Source organism: Amborella trichopoda, chromosome 7 (assembly GCF_054954075.1).
Source record: "Amborella trichopoda isolate Santa Cruz 75 chromosome 7, AtrichopodaSantaCruz75HAP2 v2.0, whole genome shotgun sequence".
Lineage (NCBI taxonomy): Eukaryota > Viridiplantae > Streptophyta > Magnoliopsida > Amborellales > Amborellaceae > Amborella > Amborella trichopoda.
Genome location: NC_142342.1, coordinates 32,792,908 through 32,808,719, shown reverse-complemented (window position 1 = coordinate 32,808,719; position 15,812 = coordinate 32,792,908). Strand labels below are relative to the sequence as shown.

General features: G+C 38.4%; 1 protein-coding gene across 4 annotated transcripts in view; it reads right to left on the bottom strand.

Moving 5' to 3' along the window:
- Window positions 1-15,812, bottom strand: part of LOC105420063 (autophagy-related protein 9-like) — a 31,580-nt gene that overhangs the window by 4,775 nt on the left and 10,993 nt on the right. Inside the window, exons 3-7 of one of the 4 annotated variants that reach the window (XR_016059358.1) lie at window positions 15,410-15,616; window positions 13,123-13,200; window positions 12,552-12,624; window positions 12,148-12,228; window positions 10,103-11,775 (exon numbers count right to left, since the gene is read on the bottom strand). Coding sequence is in view for 2 of the 4 variants with exons in the window: in XM_088872126.1 (XP_088728252.1) it covers window positions 12,922-13,200; window positions 15,410-15,616 (486 nt within the window). In the remaining 2 variants the exon portion in view is untranslated. The other 3 variants (XR_016059359.1, XM_020662499.2, XM_088872126.1) reach the window with 3 other exon arrangements.

The window sequence follows — 15,812 nt, the reverse complement described above, 5'->3', positions numbered from 1 at the left end:
TTCACAAGATGACAAGAATCATCTTTTTAAAAGGAGAGAGAGAATATTTAAGGATAACCCAAACTTAATCACGGTTGATGGGTTTCTCATAAGTGCCTATGCATTTCTTTTCCTGTTAAGTCCCAAGAGGGTTTCGTAGGATCTCTACTCATGTAGAGATGGTGGAGACGAATATGATATTGTTCAAATATGCTCAACTGCCAGCAGCCACAGATGGGTTCAAGGAGCTTCTTGGGCATGGGTCATTTGGGAGTGTTTACAACGGAGCCATTGAATCAGGGCTCATATCAAAATTGCAATAAAGAAGCTGAATAAGATTGTGGAGAGAGAGAATATTAAAGAAGAAGGAAGAGATAGACGAAGATTAAAGATAGATCTTTCAACCTGCACCAATAGCTTGGGGCCTTCAGAAATCAGAAAGGACAGTGCGTGTGAGGGCTCAAACAATGGAAGGATCGAAGAAAAAGAAAAACCAATAGCCACATAAACTTGCAAAAAATCCAATAGCCAGAGAAACTAGCAAAAAACCCAATAGCCAGAGAAACCAACAAAAAACCCAATAGCTAGAAAACCAGCAAAAAAACCCAATAGCCAGAGAAACCAAGAACCCCTTTCAAGAGAGACGAGCTAGAATAAGCAACCAAAGAGAGAGAAAGTGTGAGATAAGATGGGACACTTACAGGTTATGCCTCTGTGAAGAGAGAGGTGAGGTTAGTAGAGCTCTGATATCATGTAAAATTACCAAAACCCTAGAGAGAGAAAGAAAACACTTCATGATTCATACCACACACAATTAGTTTTACATATTAGTATATATATGTACTATGGACAAAAGTACCCTTAAGAGTAAAAAATGAACAAATACCCTATACAATATTATGAAAGACAGTAAAATGACAATCTCATCCTTAACACATATTACATACATAAATACATACATACATACATACAAATGTTGATTGCGTTTCCCATTCAAACTTCAAATTATTTTGAAAGAAATCAAATTCTTATAAGAAACAAAAAATCCCCATTCCTAAGGAGTGTCTACCAACATAACGAATTGCCTGCTTATGACTAAACATTGTACAAAGGTGAACTGCAAAAAATTAATCATTGCCTAAGAAAAGTGAAATGAAGCTCTTGTTTCATTCTAATCAAGCTATAAAGGTCAAAACATTCAGGCGAAATTTTCATCACATAATAATAAATACACCCCAAACCCTCCAAGAAAAGAAAGGAATGGAAAAGTTAGTAATTCAAGTGTCATATCCTGACTTGATTTGGGGCTTTAGAAGGGTCGAAGAGCTGAGATTGGGGTTGAAAAGGTTTTCTCAAGTGACCCAATCCACCCCAACTCTGCTGTGGCTGCCATGAGTTCAATGAGGCGTCAGTGATAGAGAGATACACGAGCATAACGGGTCGTGAAGTGACCCAATTGGGCTTCAAAACCTGCCCTACTGAGGCCCAATTAGGCTGCCTTGGTGCCTCACCTAATGGGCTTATAAGTGGGTCTGGTGATGAGCTCGTATGTGGGCCTAGTGAAGGAATACTTGAGGTGAAGTGCCCCTTTAACAAGAGAAGACCTGAGTTGCGTCTACCTTGGAGTTCAATTCCTGACTATTATATGCCCCGGTTGCCGGGTTTGATGGAGATTTTAGAGAGAGATTGGTGGACCTTTATTGTTGAACCCCTAATGGGAGTACATTGTTTAGGGTGGTGAGAGACATGGAGTATTGGGATTTGATTTATGGGATTTCCAAAGAGTTTTGGTTGGAACATGTGGTTGCCAGCTAGAGAGGCATTGCTGGCCTTTGAAAAATATTTCTAACAAATATACAAGTATTTTTAAAGAAAATATCTCTTTACACCTCTTTTTAGGTTTCATTTCTCAACAGACCTAAGGTTTGAAAACATATCTAGCAGCATAGAAATCTCATGTATTATATCTCATAACCTGATGGACCAAGTTTACCCCATTTTTCTAGCCCAAAGAAAAGTTCAAAAGAAATCTTTTTTTATTTTTTCTCTAAACTTTTTTCTCTTTCATTTCCTATGTTTCTTCACGAAGCTCTCTCCTTTTTTTCTAATATTAAAAAAAAAGATGTTTTTCTAATATGCCAATTTCACCCCATCTTTCTAGCCAAAACAAAAGTTCAAAAAATGTCTTTTTTTCTTCCTCTCTAAACCTTTTTCACTTTCACTTCCTATGTTCCTTCCCAAAGCTCTCTCCTTTCTTTTAATATTAAAAAACAAAGATATTTTTTCAATATTAAAAAAAAAAGAGGTTTGGAAAGAAACACAGGAAGAGAAAGAATAGTTAATTAGATACTTTGAATACATAAACGAAGAAATCTGATTGTTTTTTGGGAAATTAAGAAAATATATTTGTATACTTGAGTAATGAGTAATGAATAATGTGTAATTTGTTTTTTAGAATAAAGGTACGAAAGCTTAAGACCTCTCAAGAAGCCAGAGCCCCAATCTGATTTTTCAAACACTGGTTCAAACCAAGCTAACTCACCACAAAGAGAAAAAAAATACAAGAAAAAACTAACCCATTTTTGTTGGTTAATTCATGAGCACCACCTGAGTTGAATGTGCAAATAACAGTACTAGAAAACCTCTCGAGAAACCTCGAGTCCACTGTAAGCCCATTTTAGTGATACTTGGAGCATATTTTATGACGACAATTCCATTGCAAAGTATTGTTTTTCATTAGATTAGTTATAAAAGCAAAATGTTGGAAAACAACCATTTTTAAGGGCTCGTTTGGTTGAACTTGCATCATGAAACAGTTTTTATATGAAGCGTAATGGTTTGTGCATAAAGCCAGTGAAAACTTGTCCCGTAGGAAAAAGTTTTACCACCACATGAAGCAAATAATGTGAAAAGTAATCCCCACTTTTTTGGCCAAGCTTGCAGTTAAGCCTCTCAAAAGACATCATGGTAAGAGTGGGTTATATTTATCAGAAAATTTTCATATCATCTTCAATCTTTGCTTTTTAAATGTTAGAATTTCTAATTCATCTTCATTGTGTAAGACTCGCAACTGCATAAAAAAAAAAAAAAATGATGCACAGAGAAGATATATCTGAGTTTCAAGAGGTCAAGAGTATTTTTTAATGGAATTTCCTAGCAACCGAGTAAAGAAATATTTGAATTTTTACATGTAAAGAACCCCCTGACTATTGCTTTAAGGGATGAACATGCAATCTCTTTTCCATCAACTGTTTGAAGAACAATGGCTTCTTGGTGTAACCCTAAGAGAGACCATTTGAATTACATCTAGAACTATTTTATTTAAAATCTCCTCTGACATAAAATGTCTCAAACCCACTATTATTTCAAAAGCGCAAGTAAATGAATTTTTTTTTTTTTTTTAAGTCACTGGAATTTGGAAAAAACAGAAGTACTTGAACCATAGTATTAATTCACTACAGTGACACAAGGGCCCATCATTATTTGGAACATATGAAATTCTTTAAACACAAAAATCAAAGCTACGCTCATGAAGCAAAATAACTACTTAGAAATCACTCATTAAGTGAATGATATATTACAAACCTGCATGATGCACCCATGGTTCCGCAATACCAATACATAGCTGAATACTGAGGCTGCAATTCAAATTTAACTTCCCTCTCTCTCTCTCTCTCTCTCTCTCACCCACTAGGAGAGCTCTGTCCTTACACTGTCCCAAACAACCTCAGTTCCTTAGCCTTTTTTTTTCATGCTCGGGCGACACCTCATTTTCCGTCTCCATGTCGGTTTCAACTCACATCTATATCTTGGGCAGTGGCAAAATATAGACTTTCCATGGTTCACATGGAAGACTACAAATATTGATTTTCCATGGTTCACACGTAGAAGACTACCGTCACCCACCAAGCGCGTGGATGGCAAACTCGAGCACAGGCGCACAAACCTTAATAATCTTACAAAACAATTTATAGAAGCGAAACTAAAGCTCGCTGTTGGATGTGGGATAATTCCCACGATGCATTAAATTACGATGGAATTTGGATAAGTATTATTAATATAAAAAACTGTTACACTTGTGCTGATGTGGCGGGATGGTTATCACTTCCACGTTAAGCCTTCCCGTCTCAAGTTTGATTTCGCAACAAAAATAAGCAGAAAATACATTTTTTTAAATTTTTTTTTGTTTTTTTTTTAAATCTCTCTCTTTCTATTAACAATCTTTTTTACTAAATTTATTCTATAAATCTAAAAAATTATTTTTTTAAAAAACAATTTATTACATTTGAAATCTCTCTCTTTCTATTAACAATTTCTTTTACTAAATTTATTCTAGAAATCTAAAAAATTGAAATTTTGAAAAATTAAAGTGTTCTTTCGAAAATTGGTATGCATTCTAATAATTTCTAGCCAAATTTTTTATTTTATTTTATTTATTAATTTGTACACTATAAATCATGTAATTAATTATCTTTTTTACAGTTCTCAATAATACATTTTAAATTAGATCGTATTACAAAATATTTTACATTTGTTAGTATTTGTATAATAAAATAATTATAAAATTTAAACCAACAATTTTAATTTCAACATATAACATTATAGTTAGTTAGGTTGTAATAAATTTGGATTATAGTTAGTTAGTTTGTAATAATTTGGGTATTTTTAGGGAATTAGGGCTTTCCGCCAATTTGAGATTTTGATGGCCATTTTTTATCGATTAAATCTACTCTTTATAGTAGTCCATGTATGATTATATATTTTATCCATGATAATTATATGATTTTTCTTATGTATGATGTAAATTTAATGGTTAACATAAGTTTATACAGAGAAAAAACATATCAATATTCACAAATTGATGAAACAAGTGAAAGTTAACAATGGTGTACACTCATTTCTTATTGGATTCCTAAAAGACAACATTTATAATTAATTTTAATATTTTTTTTGGATTTTTTTAGAGCTTAATCCGACCGATTCCAGATCTGGATCGTCGATTCACCGATCCGGATGGGTTTTTAAAGTGCACGATCCGGGACACCGATCTGTTTTTTAAATCAATGGTTTCAATTGGGCATGCATGTCTTTTTACTCGACCGCATTGGTATGATAGATAATTCTCACAATTGGGTATCGATACTACTAATTATCTTGTAGCTCTCCGAATTCTTGGGCTGCGACTCTTTTGGCAAGTTTTTGGGTTTTTTGTTATTCTTTTTTATTTCAGCTCCTTTGACATGAACTCTTCTACCGTTTCCAAGAAAGCACTGGACAAAAAATATCAGTCATTCTTGGTTAATAATTTCAAAGACAAAAAAACACACTTGGATATACATCTTTCCACTAGTGTGTGGGTTGTGTGTGTGTGCGTGCATGAGAGAGAGAGAAGGTCAATTGTAAGTGGGGAGACGAGAAGCCAAAGTCATCAAATTCCCAGTCTGATAGGGCTCTAAAGTTGGGTTCGAGATACTTGAGTTACCTAGGTCTCAAATTGGTTGGCCATCGTAGCAAGACGATCCTGAGTCAAGAGAAACAAATTCTGGAACAGCTCTTGTAAAATGGAATTTCCAATCCAAAGATCAGTCCAAAACTTAATTCTATTCCACACCCTAGGCCCAAAGTGATATTGTTTTTGAAAAGGTTGTAGCTGGTTAGTAAGCAATGCAAAGCCCCTGAAGATCGATTGTTAGCCGTGCCTCTGGGTAGCCAACTAGATTCTTTGTATTTGTGGCGAATAACCTCTTGCCATAAATGGGGCTCCTGGGTGGAGAAGTGCCGCAACCACTTGCTGAGGGCCAAATTGTTTCTTCCACTGCGGATGCCTAGGGCACGCTCCTGTCTCGGTAAGAAAATCTTGTCCCAAGCAATAAGGTGAAATTCTTTATTCCCCCTATGTCGGACCATAGAAAATTCCTCATCAACCGTTCGAGGCAAGCCACCACCAAAGCTGGCATGTGGAAGCGCGACATCTGGTATATAGAAACACTCGAGAGGATGGTCGTTATAAGGGTAATTCTATCTGCAAAAGAGATGAATCTTACTTTCCAACTTGCAAGGTTATGGTTGAATTTTTCTACCACGTGGTCCCATTGTTATAATTTCGGCTCGCAACTGCATAGGTGCAGACCCAGTTATGTGGGAGGCAAGCTATTAACTTCACAGCCCCAGCAACTAGCGGGGTCCTGGATAGCACAGGCCTCAGTTGCTACACCTATCATCTTGGATTTAGACGTGTTCACCCTAAGGCTAGTTACTGGTCCAAATCATATGAGAAAGAGGAGCAAGGTTTGACCGTGAATGAGTGGCATCACAAAATTGCAGGGTGCCATCAGTGTATTAAAGATATGAAATCTTGGGGCCTTGGCTCCCAATCTTGAAGCCCCTCAAGAGAGCTTGTTGATAAGGAGCAATCGATCTATTAAAGATTTCAGCGACGACAGTGAAAAAGTAGGGGGATAGGGGGTCACCTAGCCTCAAAGTCTCAATCCTCTAGACGGGAAAAATCCTTTGGGCCAGCTGTTAATAAGGATAGAGAGAAAGAGACTAGAGGTGCAGTCGCACATCCAGGCCCTCCAACTATCACCAAATCCCATTCTAAGGAGGGTTTCGTCTAGGGTGGACCAATCGAAATGGTCATAGACCACCCCAAGGATTTGGGACAAGGGCCTAAAATGGATACCTTCACGGGCTACTAGAGCCGCATCCAAGATCTGACAGTCCTTAACAAGTACCTCTTGGTTCGGGGAGATGACTCAACAGAAGACTTCTTTTAGACATGAAGCTCGGACTTTACAAAAGATCATGTACGAGCAACTGAGCAGGATTACAGGCCTGAAGTCTTTAAGGTTTTCGGTCCCTTCGGCTTTAGGGATAAAGATGATGAAAGTGGCATTCATAGCCTCATGCAATATTCCTCTTTCGTGGAATTCTTGGAAGAACGAAACAATTTATGGTCCTATCAAATCCAAAATACTTTGAATAGCCACTGAAAGCCTTAGGGACAAGGGGCTCTATCTTGTCTGAGATCCTTAATGGCAATGTTAAAAAAAGCACAAACCGGGCGCCTGGACACCTAGGAATAAGGACAAGTGGGGATTATTAATTAAGATAAAAGTTATAATATAATTATTATTTTTATTGATTAATATCCAAAATATTTGGTTTTGGACATCAAATATTCACAACAAATCAACTTCATCCAATGTTTATGACTCTTCACAAAATATAAGTCCAAATCGCTAAATGTTTCATCTATAAATATGTAAAAATATCAAAAAAGTAAACAAAACTAATAGGATGTCAAAACATCACACATTGTACAAAATAAGAACCAATTATTCATAAAAGATTTCGATATAAACCAATTTCATCGTCCAAACAAGTTAATACAACTAAAAAAAAACTCTACTACAAACATGTAAATATATCATAAAAGGAAAAGAAGGGCTAAACATAAATAAAAAGATTCAAAACATCATATGTTATAGCACAAAAAATCAAAACCTTTATTCAAATATCATAATGGCATAATTCTCTAAAAAAATCAAAATGAAATTGATGTAAACCCAAACCTCATCTATTTGATCACAAAAAGTCCTCACTATTCACCACTAGAAGCTCCGAAAACTACCACAAAGCATTGCCTTGGATTCAGGGAAATCAAAAATTTATTGATCTTTTGATAAATCACAAAATAGAGGTATTTGAGGTGTCTTTCTGTATCTAGATAGCACAGATTTGGTTTTGGGGGTTTAGAATGTCTCGCAATACACTTTTCCTGCATTTTAGAGGGTGCGGGTGGAGGGGGGGGGGTGTTGTTTTGACTGTAGCCGAGGGCAGTTTTCCGCCCTCGACAACTTGCATCGAGGCAACGCCTTCCCCACTTAGACGGCCGCCTAGACACAAGCCGCCTAGGTTCTGCGTAGGAATTTTAGGCAATTGGTCTCCTAGGCAGCCGTCTAGGCAGCTGGGCAGCCGAATTTTTTAACACTGCTTAATGGCTCCGAGGATCTCCTCTTTAGAGAAGGGGCATTCTAACCATGCCACTTTGTTAGAGGGGATGGACAAGAAAACAGGTCACCCATCCTTGGTTTGGGCCCAGAAGGGGCTGTGAAAAGGTTCTTGAAAAAGCCAATAATGGCATTTTCCACCTGGAGAAGCTTATTAAAGCGACATTCACCAACCATAATTTGAGAGATGGTATTATCACGTCTTCTGCAATTTGCGATCTTGGGGCAAAACCTAGTATTAACATCCCCGAGTTTCAAGACTTTTATCTTGGATATTTGGAACCAAGATATCTCTTCCTTCTAGAGGATGAGCTGGTAATCAAGCTTTGCTTGGGTTCTTTGGTTTCTCTGCTCTGAGTTCAGAGTTCAACTCTCCTCAGCAATGCCCCAACTATCTATGGTTTGGAGTAGAGAGTCTTACTGAATTTTGGAACTTCTGATTGGTAGTTGACTCTAGGTTTTGAGTAGTTGGAGTTTCCACTGGAGTTGAAATCTGGCCTAGCCCTTGACTTGAACTGAGAAAGACTCTCCTACCAAGCTGGAACCAGGGAGAGCAAATAAGTCAAGTTATTCGCTTAAAAGAAGGAGCCATATTTGGTTCTTCAAGCCAAGCAAGCTTGAAATGGAAAGGTTTAGGCCCTCTTGCGACTGACTGTTTATGACTATTGGCCTAAGGTCGATTGTGGGTTTTGGGAGGGCGACAAAGTAGGTGCTTGGAAACAAGGCATCCCATAGGGTGCTTGTGAGCTATCTATCAAGCTTAGATATCAAAGGATTTAGAAGAGTGGTTTGACTAGGTGAAATCCACATCATTAAGAGGAATGTCAATGAACTTATTCCTGAAATGAAGTTCGAGAAGTTGAGACTCTCTCTTTGGAGTTTCGCTCAAAGTGTGGGATGTTAAAGTCACTACCAACATACCATGTTGCCAGGACCATTGAACCAACAAAATCAAGTTCTTTCAAAAATATTCCATAAGGTCTACAGAGTTGGGGCTGTAGACTGCTGTGAACTTCCTGGCAATACTGTTGGAGATTTGAGAGAAGGCTAAAGAGATGGAGAAAGTAGCTACATGAGAGCAAAGAGCATGGAAAGCTGGATCAAAGATGACCTAGATCCCACCAAAAGCAACTTGAGCTCCATCAGCCTCCAATTGCCGGGGCCTTGGGCCCTAGACTTGTTGAATCTAGGGTAAGGAAGGTTGAGGTAACTCCATTTCAATAATCGCCAAAATAGAGGAGAGACATTTCTTGCTGAATGATCAAATAGCCTTGCGCTCATCGGGGCCTGCCACACCCCGAATATTCCAGGTGACACTTTTCATTGGGGTGGGTCAGAAGAAGAGAAGGGGCGCCTTAGTAGTTGATCAGCCAAGCAGGTGGAGGCATAAAGAAGGCAAGAGGTTGGTTTTTTATCCACTGTCCATATCTAACTCTGAAGGCAAGATTTGAAGATCTCTCTTTTACCTTTGGCACATACTCTGGATCTAGCTTCAGCATTTGTGTTGAGAAATGTTGGTATCTGCATCAAGCCCATCATATTGGAAGCTCATCACCTTGAGAACTTTGTGATATCCCTTTGAGCTTTGTCAACCCCTTCAAAGGAATATGAAGGGTCGGGTTGAAGGGGGGGCCTGTGAGACTACCTCGGTGGGTTCATTTGGGGTTATGGTTAAGGGCAGAGAAATAGGGGGGAGTAAAGGAGCCAATTACTCCTAAGGTGGAATTGGAAGGGGAGTTGAGGAAGGACGCTTGAAGAAGTCTGGACTAACCTGGGAGGTGGGGCAAGGGATTAGAGGCGGCCTAGGAAGAGGGAAAGGTAGACTGGAGCTAGGATGGAAAGGTAGGTTGTGAGACTTTCCCGGATGTCGAAGAGTAAAGGCTCCTAGGTTGATACAGATTGCGGAGTACGAGGAGAAAGGGAGGCAAGAAGGGATATATAATTTGAAAAATTCTTCTCTAAAGTTTGGTATTATGTTCAAATGGGATATGTCTCTCCATGTAAATCAGGAAAAGAGTCGTGGCTTAATTGGTTAGCGCTTGACGATTTGCAATGCTACATCCTAGGCTCAATTCCTACAAAGGGAATGCCATTGGCAAAGAATGATTGTATTTACAGTTAAGTAGGACTCATTGTATTGTATCTTTGTAATAATCATACCATGTCTTCCACCTACCAGAAATAACCATAAGAAAGAGACTTTACAAGGAGCTTAGAATACTCATCATGGGCTTCCACATTGAATGCGCTTCCACATTGACACTTCTGTACAAAAGAATAGTGAAGTTGGGATTCAGACACCCACTGGGTGCATTTGACGCGGGACCAAGGGACTAAAACCTTCCCTTGAATCCATGAGCGATGCAAACACCAGCCCATTTCCCATCCTCCATCAACATCAATGACTTGATAAATGAAGAGCTTGAAAAGGAAGCAAGACAACAATAGATAAACTTGTACACATCAGCATAACCCATCCTCCACTGAATCTTTGTTTCTTACCTCAGAGATGTCCAATGGATTTCTGTAAACATCCTTGAACGGAAGGTAAAATCCCTCATTTCTTTCTCTTTCCTCACTGCGGTTGCTATAAATATCATTGAATGGAAGATGGAATGCCCCATCTTTCTCTCTCATCAAGCGACCTCCCGTACACATTCTTGAATGGGTGAGGACCCCTCTCATCTTCTGCATCCCTGTAAACATTGTTATATGGGAGATGTGATCTCTCAAATTTCTCTCTCTCACCTTGGGCATAGTAAGCCCTTCCAACCTCGTTTGAGCTTCCAAAACGCAACTGTCCATCTTCCACCCCTTCCCCCCTCCTCCCCAACAAGCCATTATGTGAAATTCTCATACTCATATCCATAATGCTTGAAGAATCATGAAAGGAATTGTGTAACCTCACATCTGTCCGAAAACTTGACATTTTAGGAGGTGATCCCACATTTTGAAACTCTTCTTCTCTCATCGCTGATAAATTATGACATTGGTTACTTATACCACGACCAGTAAAGCTCAGGGGATCAAGAAAGCTATCATGTGCCCTGAAACATGGATAAGCCCTCGGTCTTCTAAGAGGTGATCCCACATTTTGCACCTCATCCTCACTCCTCTCTGATATGTTATCGTGTTGGTGCTTATACCATGGTCCACAAAGCTCAGGGGCTCAAGGAAGCTATTTTGGGGCCCGGAATATTTCCGGTGTGGTCGTGCCCACCATGGGGTCTCCCCACGAATCCCCAACTGACTGGTGTCCCTTTGTCGTAGCATGCTATCACGGAAGGCAGTGCTCGTACTAGCAGCCATGTGACTTTCAACCCGATCCTCTGATAAAAAGCCCAACTTCTCATTATGCCCCATTTCATGATGGGTATGGTAATAAGGCATCCCCATGTGTAACCTTGTTTCACTAGGAAGGTCTGTAGTTTCAGGTGGTGTGTATTTTGGTTATTTCATTGCACAAGAGGAAGTGCACCTGGACTTGTAGTAGTAATCAAGAAGGCAATGGTGATCCCTGTGATCTATAGCCATCATCCATGGTGAAGTCATGTGACACATAGGTAGAGGTAAGCCTGACATTGGTAGAGCCCACCTACGGAGATTGCTCTCCCAGGGCACTCCAACATGGATTCTTGAGAATGTGATTGAGGGTCAACCATGAAGAGACAAAGGCAAAGCTTGTATTTGGGTCTCAATCATTTGTTGCCAGAAATCCTTGAGAATAGATAGAAGTTGGTTACCATGAAGACTTGGCACCCAGCTAGGGTAGCCACTCTTGAAGCTGACAATGAAAACACAAAAACTAAAAAAAACACAATCAAGCGAAGCAAGAAGCACTAACAAGGTGAATAAATGAAACTGACATTGCTTTACCCTTTATTATCCTAAAAGTGCATATAGTTGGGTCCTACAGCACGCCTTCATAGTTTCAGAGAAATATATCTACTTAGGTCCAAAGGTCCCTTTATTATTATACAAGGGCCGATGGGTCTCCATCTTAGGTGTCTCTTGGCGGAAATTGAATATGAAAGGTGTTTAACTTGTTCATATAAATGAGTAAACCTAACCTGATTTTGGAGAGGTTAAAAAGAAAGTTGGAGAATGAACTCAATAGATTGGAAGATTTGTGTCCTATTCAAATCCTCAGGCATACCTTAAGAACGATTTCTCCATTTTCCCTTGAGAGCTCCTCAACTCCCGAGTAGCATGGAAAGGTGAACCATACTAGTTTTAGCTGCCAATACAAAAAATGAACCAACTCTTTGGAAGACACTGTTGATAGGAGAGTATGATACAGTCCAATGAACGATGGAAAAATCATACTCCAATGGTTCAACTCTGTCAATTGAAATGACAGATAGTGATGGAGCGAAAGCAAGACCCACCACAGGGCTCATGCACTTTTTGGGAGGTCTTGTTCTCCATCCATTGCCGACATTGATGACCCAATGCACTACGATTTTTCTGAAGTCCATTGGATTGTAGTATAATTAACTATTGTTTCAACATAAAAACGTCAACCACTCACTAAAATCACATGCAAAACAAATCAAGAACCTGCAAACATGACTGACACCTTCCACATCCACAGTGAAGTATGAAATGAACTTCAAGATATCATCTACACACGCTGCAGAGCAATGTAGAAATCTGTTCAGCTTAGTTATGTAGGAAATAGTCCAAAGCTCAAAAGCTCAAGGTACATTAAATCGTTGTCATTATTTTTTAATGTAAAATTCCCAGTGTCCGTATAGTGATATAACTGTAAGTATCTATGAGCATCTGAATAAGGGAAAGTGTACTCCTAAAGAATACAAAATAGCCATAGACCATTGGTTCACAACCATCCATAATGTAAAGGAAGATCGAGGGGGAGTCGGACCCACCATTGGATTGGTGTCTTCTTGTAGTGGGTCCCCCTTTCTCCCTAGCACAACATCCATTTCATTTTACCACAAATGACCCATTGGCGTAAGGTTTTCCCATTGCCCTCAGGATTATACTTCCCTCTTCCATATTTAATGTGACTAATATATGGAAAGTAATCAAGCCCTAAAATAAATAAAGAGGACTGATACATGTGAGAACTAGACGAAAGATAAATGCAACAAATGGGAAGGAAGCACACCTTGGGTACCAAGAAGATGAGCAAGTAAGGGGTCAGGAATATTGAGACCATATCCTCAAGTAACTTCTTCATGATGTACTGCAGCATCATACAAAGTAAAACTTGAGCAAAAAACAAAGAGCATAAAGCCATACTATGGAAAACTCTTGCATGTAGATACATTTAGATATATGAACTGCCATATGCAGATTCAGGATGCAATGACTCACAGAAAACTATGATGCCTGTGCTTCAAAAGACACAATGACAAACATCAAAACATTTTCCAAGACGTCACAAGCGCACATCCACACATACACACACTCATACCCAGACATACATACACGCACACATACATACACATATATATACATACATACATACATACATACATACATAGGGGAATGAATTCATGCGATGGTTCTATAGTAATATAATATAAAAATCTTCAAAAACTATGTTAGGCCCATTTGGTTGGCCCTAATTTTTAAATACATACCCTTTCCAATGTAATGAACTATCACAAAAAGGTAAAATTTGACAACACACCCTAGAAAGTATTTTTTGAGCCCAATTAATACGGGCCGTCCGTTTTAATGAGATGCTTAGATCTAGACCTTCGAAGGATTTTTTTTTTCCTCTTCAAATTTTCGTATAACTTTATTCTCATTAGATTAACAATGTTAAAAAAAAAAAATTGATTTTTAACTCGTAAAGGCCTAGATCTTGAAATTCACCTATGGGTTGTCTAGATTGGTTGTTGGAGGATACTCATTTTGACCATATCTAGAGTTCAAACTGAATTTTATTTTTTTGGAGATTGATTATTGGGATGAAGAAATGTTACTTGCAAAATTTGGGGTCATACAAATGACACAAACATGGTTTTCTAGAAGTGTAATTTTATTATTAAAATGACATGGTGACATAAAATCGTTCCCTATATATATGTATGAATTTTTTCCACACACACACAACGGATTTTAATCCATTCAAAAATGTGATATTTCACAGCCAAGCTATCATTCTAATTCTCATTTATCAAATATAGGCTGTTTTGAGAGGTTTTTGGCCTTGTTTTTTGTTGAATTTAGGCGACCTGCATTTTGACCATTGTTAAGCTCGTTTGACCTCTTTTTAAGTTTATTTTCAACCTAGGGTGATTCACAAACCACCAAACAAGTCTCTCTAGACGTTATTTGACTAGCTTGGTATTTGGATCTTGCAATTGGCCACATCAGGACCCAATCCTGGCATTTATGAACAAGCGCGCACACACACACACACAAGCACAGAGAGAGAGAGAGAGAGAGAGAGAGAGAGAGAGAGAGAGACTCAGCAAAACATAAATAAGATATTACACACAATACACTTGGGGAATTCAGTTGCATACAAAATGTGCATATAATATTGTTTTAAGGAAAAAGGAAAGTTGAGTTCTGGACAACTCCAGACAAAGAAATTCTCAATATTTAAAGTTATAAGATAAATGATGGAATTCGTCTTTTTAGTTTCAATCAATACAATAAAACTTTAAAGAATACATAATGACATATAGGCAACATAGTTAGATTCTTATTTATACTCTCAGCCAAGGAGCATAATGCTGCAACATAAAGTTTGGATGCAAGAAAGTTGACTTGGGAGATATATTTGACAAAGATATCCATCAGCTAAACCAAGCAGTAAATATACAAAAGGCTATTGTCCATAGAGTTTGATAAATGTAAACATAACTATCCAACAACAACAACTTCTCCACATTCAGTTCATTTTGAAGAACAAGGCTCTTGTGATTGCTATCCAAATGGCACAATGTCCATGAGTTTTGAAGATAGGCAACCACTGTTTCTCTGGTGAGTAATTTTTGTTTATTCAAATCAGAGTTATACAGTATGGATTTTCACATCCAAATGTTTAAATATAAAAGATCTGTCAATGGCAATACAAATATCCCCACAAAAACTACTTAACTCACAATAAAAAATTTGAAATATGGAGTAAGTCTCGAGAAAGAGGTAACAAGTCCAAAGGCGTCCACGGGTAGATAAAATTTTTCGCAAGATATAAATATCATGGTATCACCCTAATAAGCTCACGATACTAGTAAATTGATATATTTCAATATTAAATAGCATCCCACTACAGATACTTGTTTTCGTGAATAGGCCCTAGGCCTATGCGGTCAGGGTGGTGGAGCAACAACATGACATCAAGGTTTCAATCCTGCCTCGCAAACATGGTTGAAAAAAATACAGCTCTATGTTTTCGAAAAAAAAAAAAAACTTCAAGCATGCAGCTCGTTTACCTGGCAAAGAGCTTCAAACTCTCCCCGCAGTCTGTCAGTGTATTCTTTACCACGCCATTTCTTTCGCATATAATGAGTATGCTGAGAAACTAGAGACATTGCACCTTCGGGATCAAATACCTGGTATTCATCAGCCACAAGAGATCTACTGATTGCTGTGACACTTCCAAAAAAAACAGTGAACCAGAACAGGTTTCGACCATATACCTGCATGCTCAAGTAATATAACCTTAAATGAGAAGTGAAAATTACACCAAAAATCCAATGTTCTATGGAAAAAGCAGAGTCCATTAAAATGAACAGTGATGAGGAAAGAATGGGACTGACCACCTGAGGTCAAGCCCTATCCGGTGGGTCTCTCTCTCTCTCTCTCTCTCTCTCTCTCTCTCTCTCTCTCTCTCTC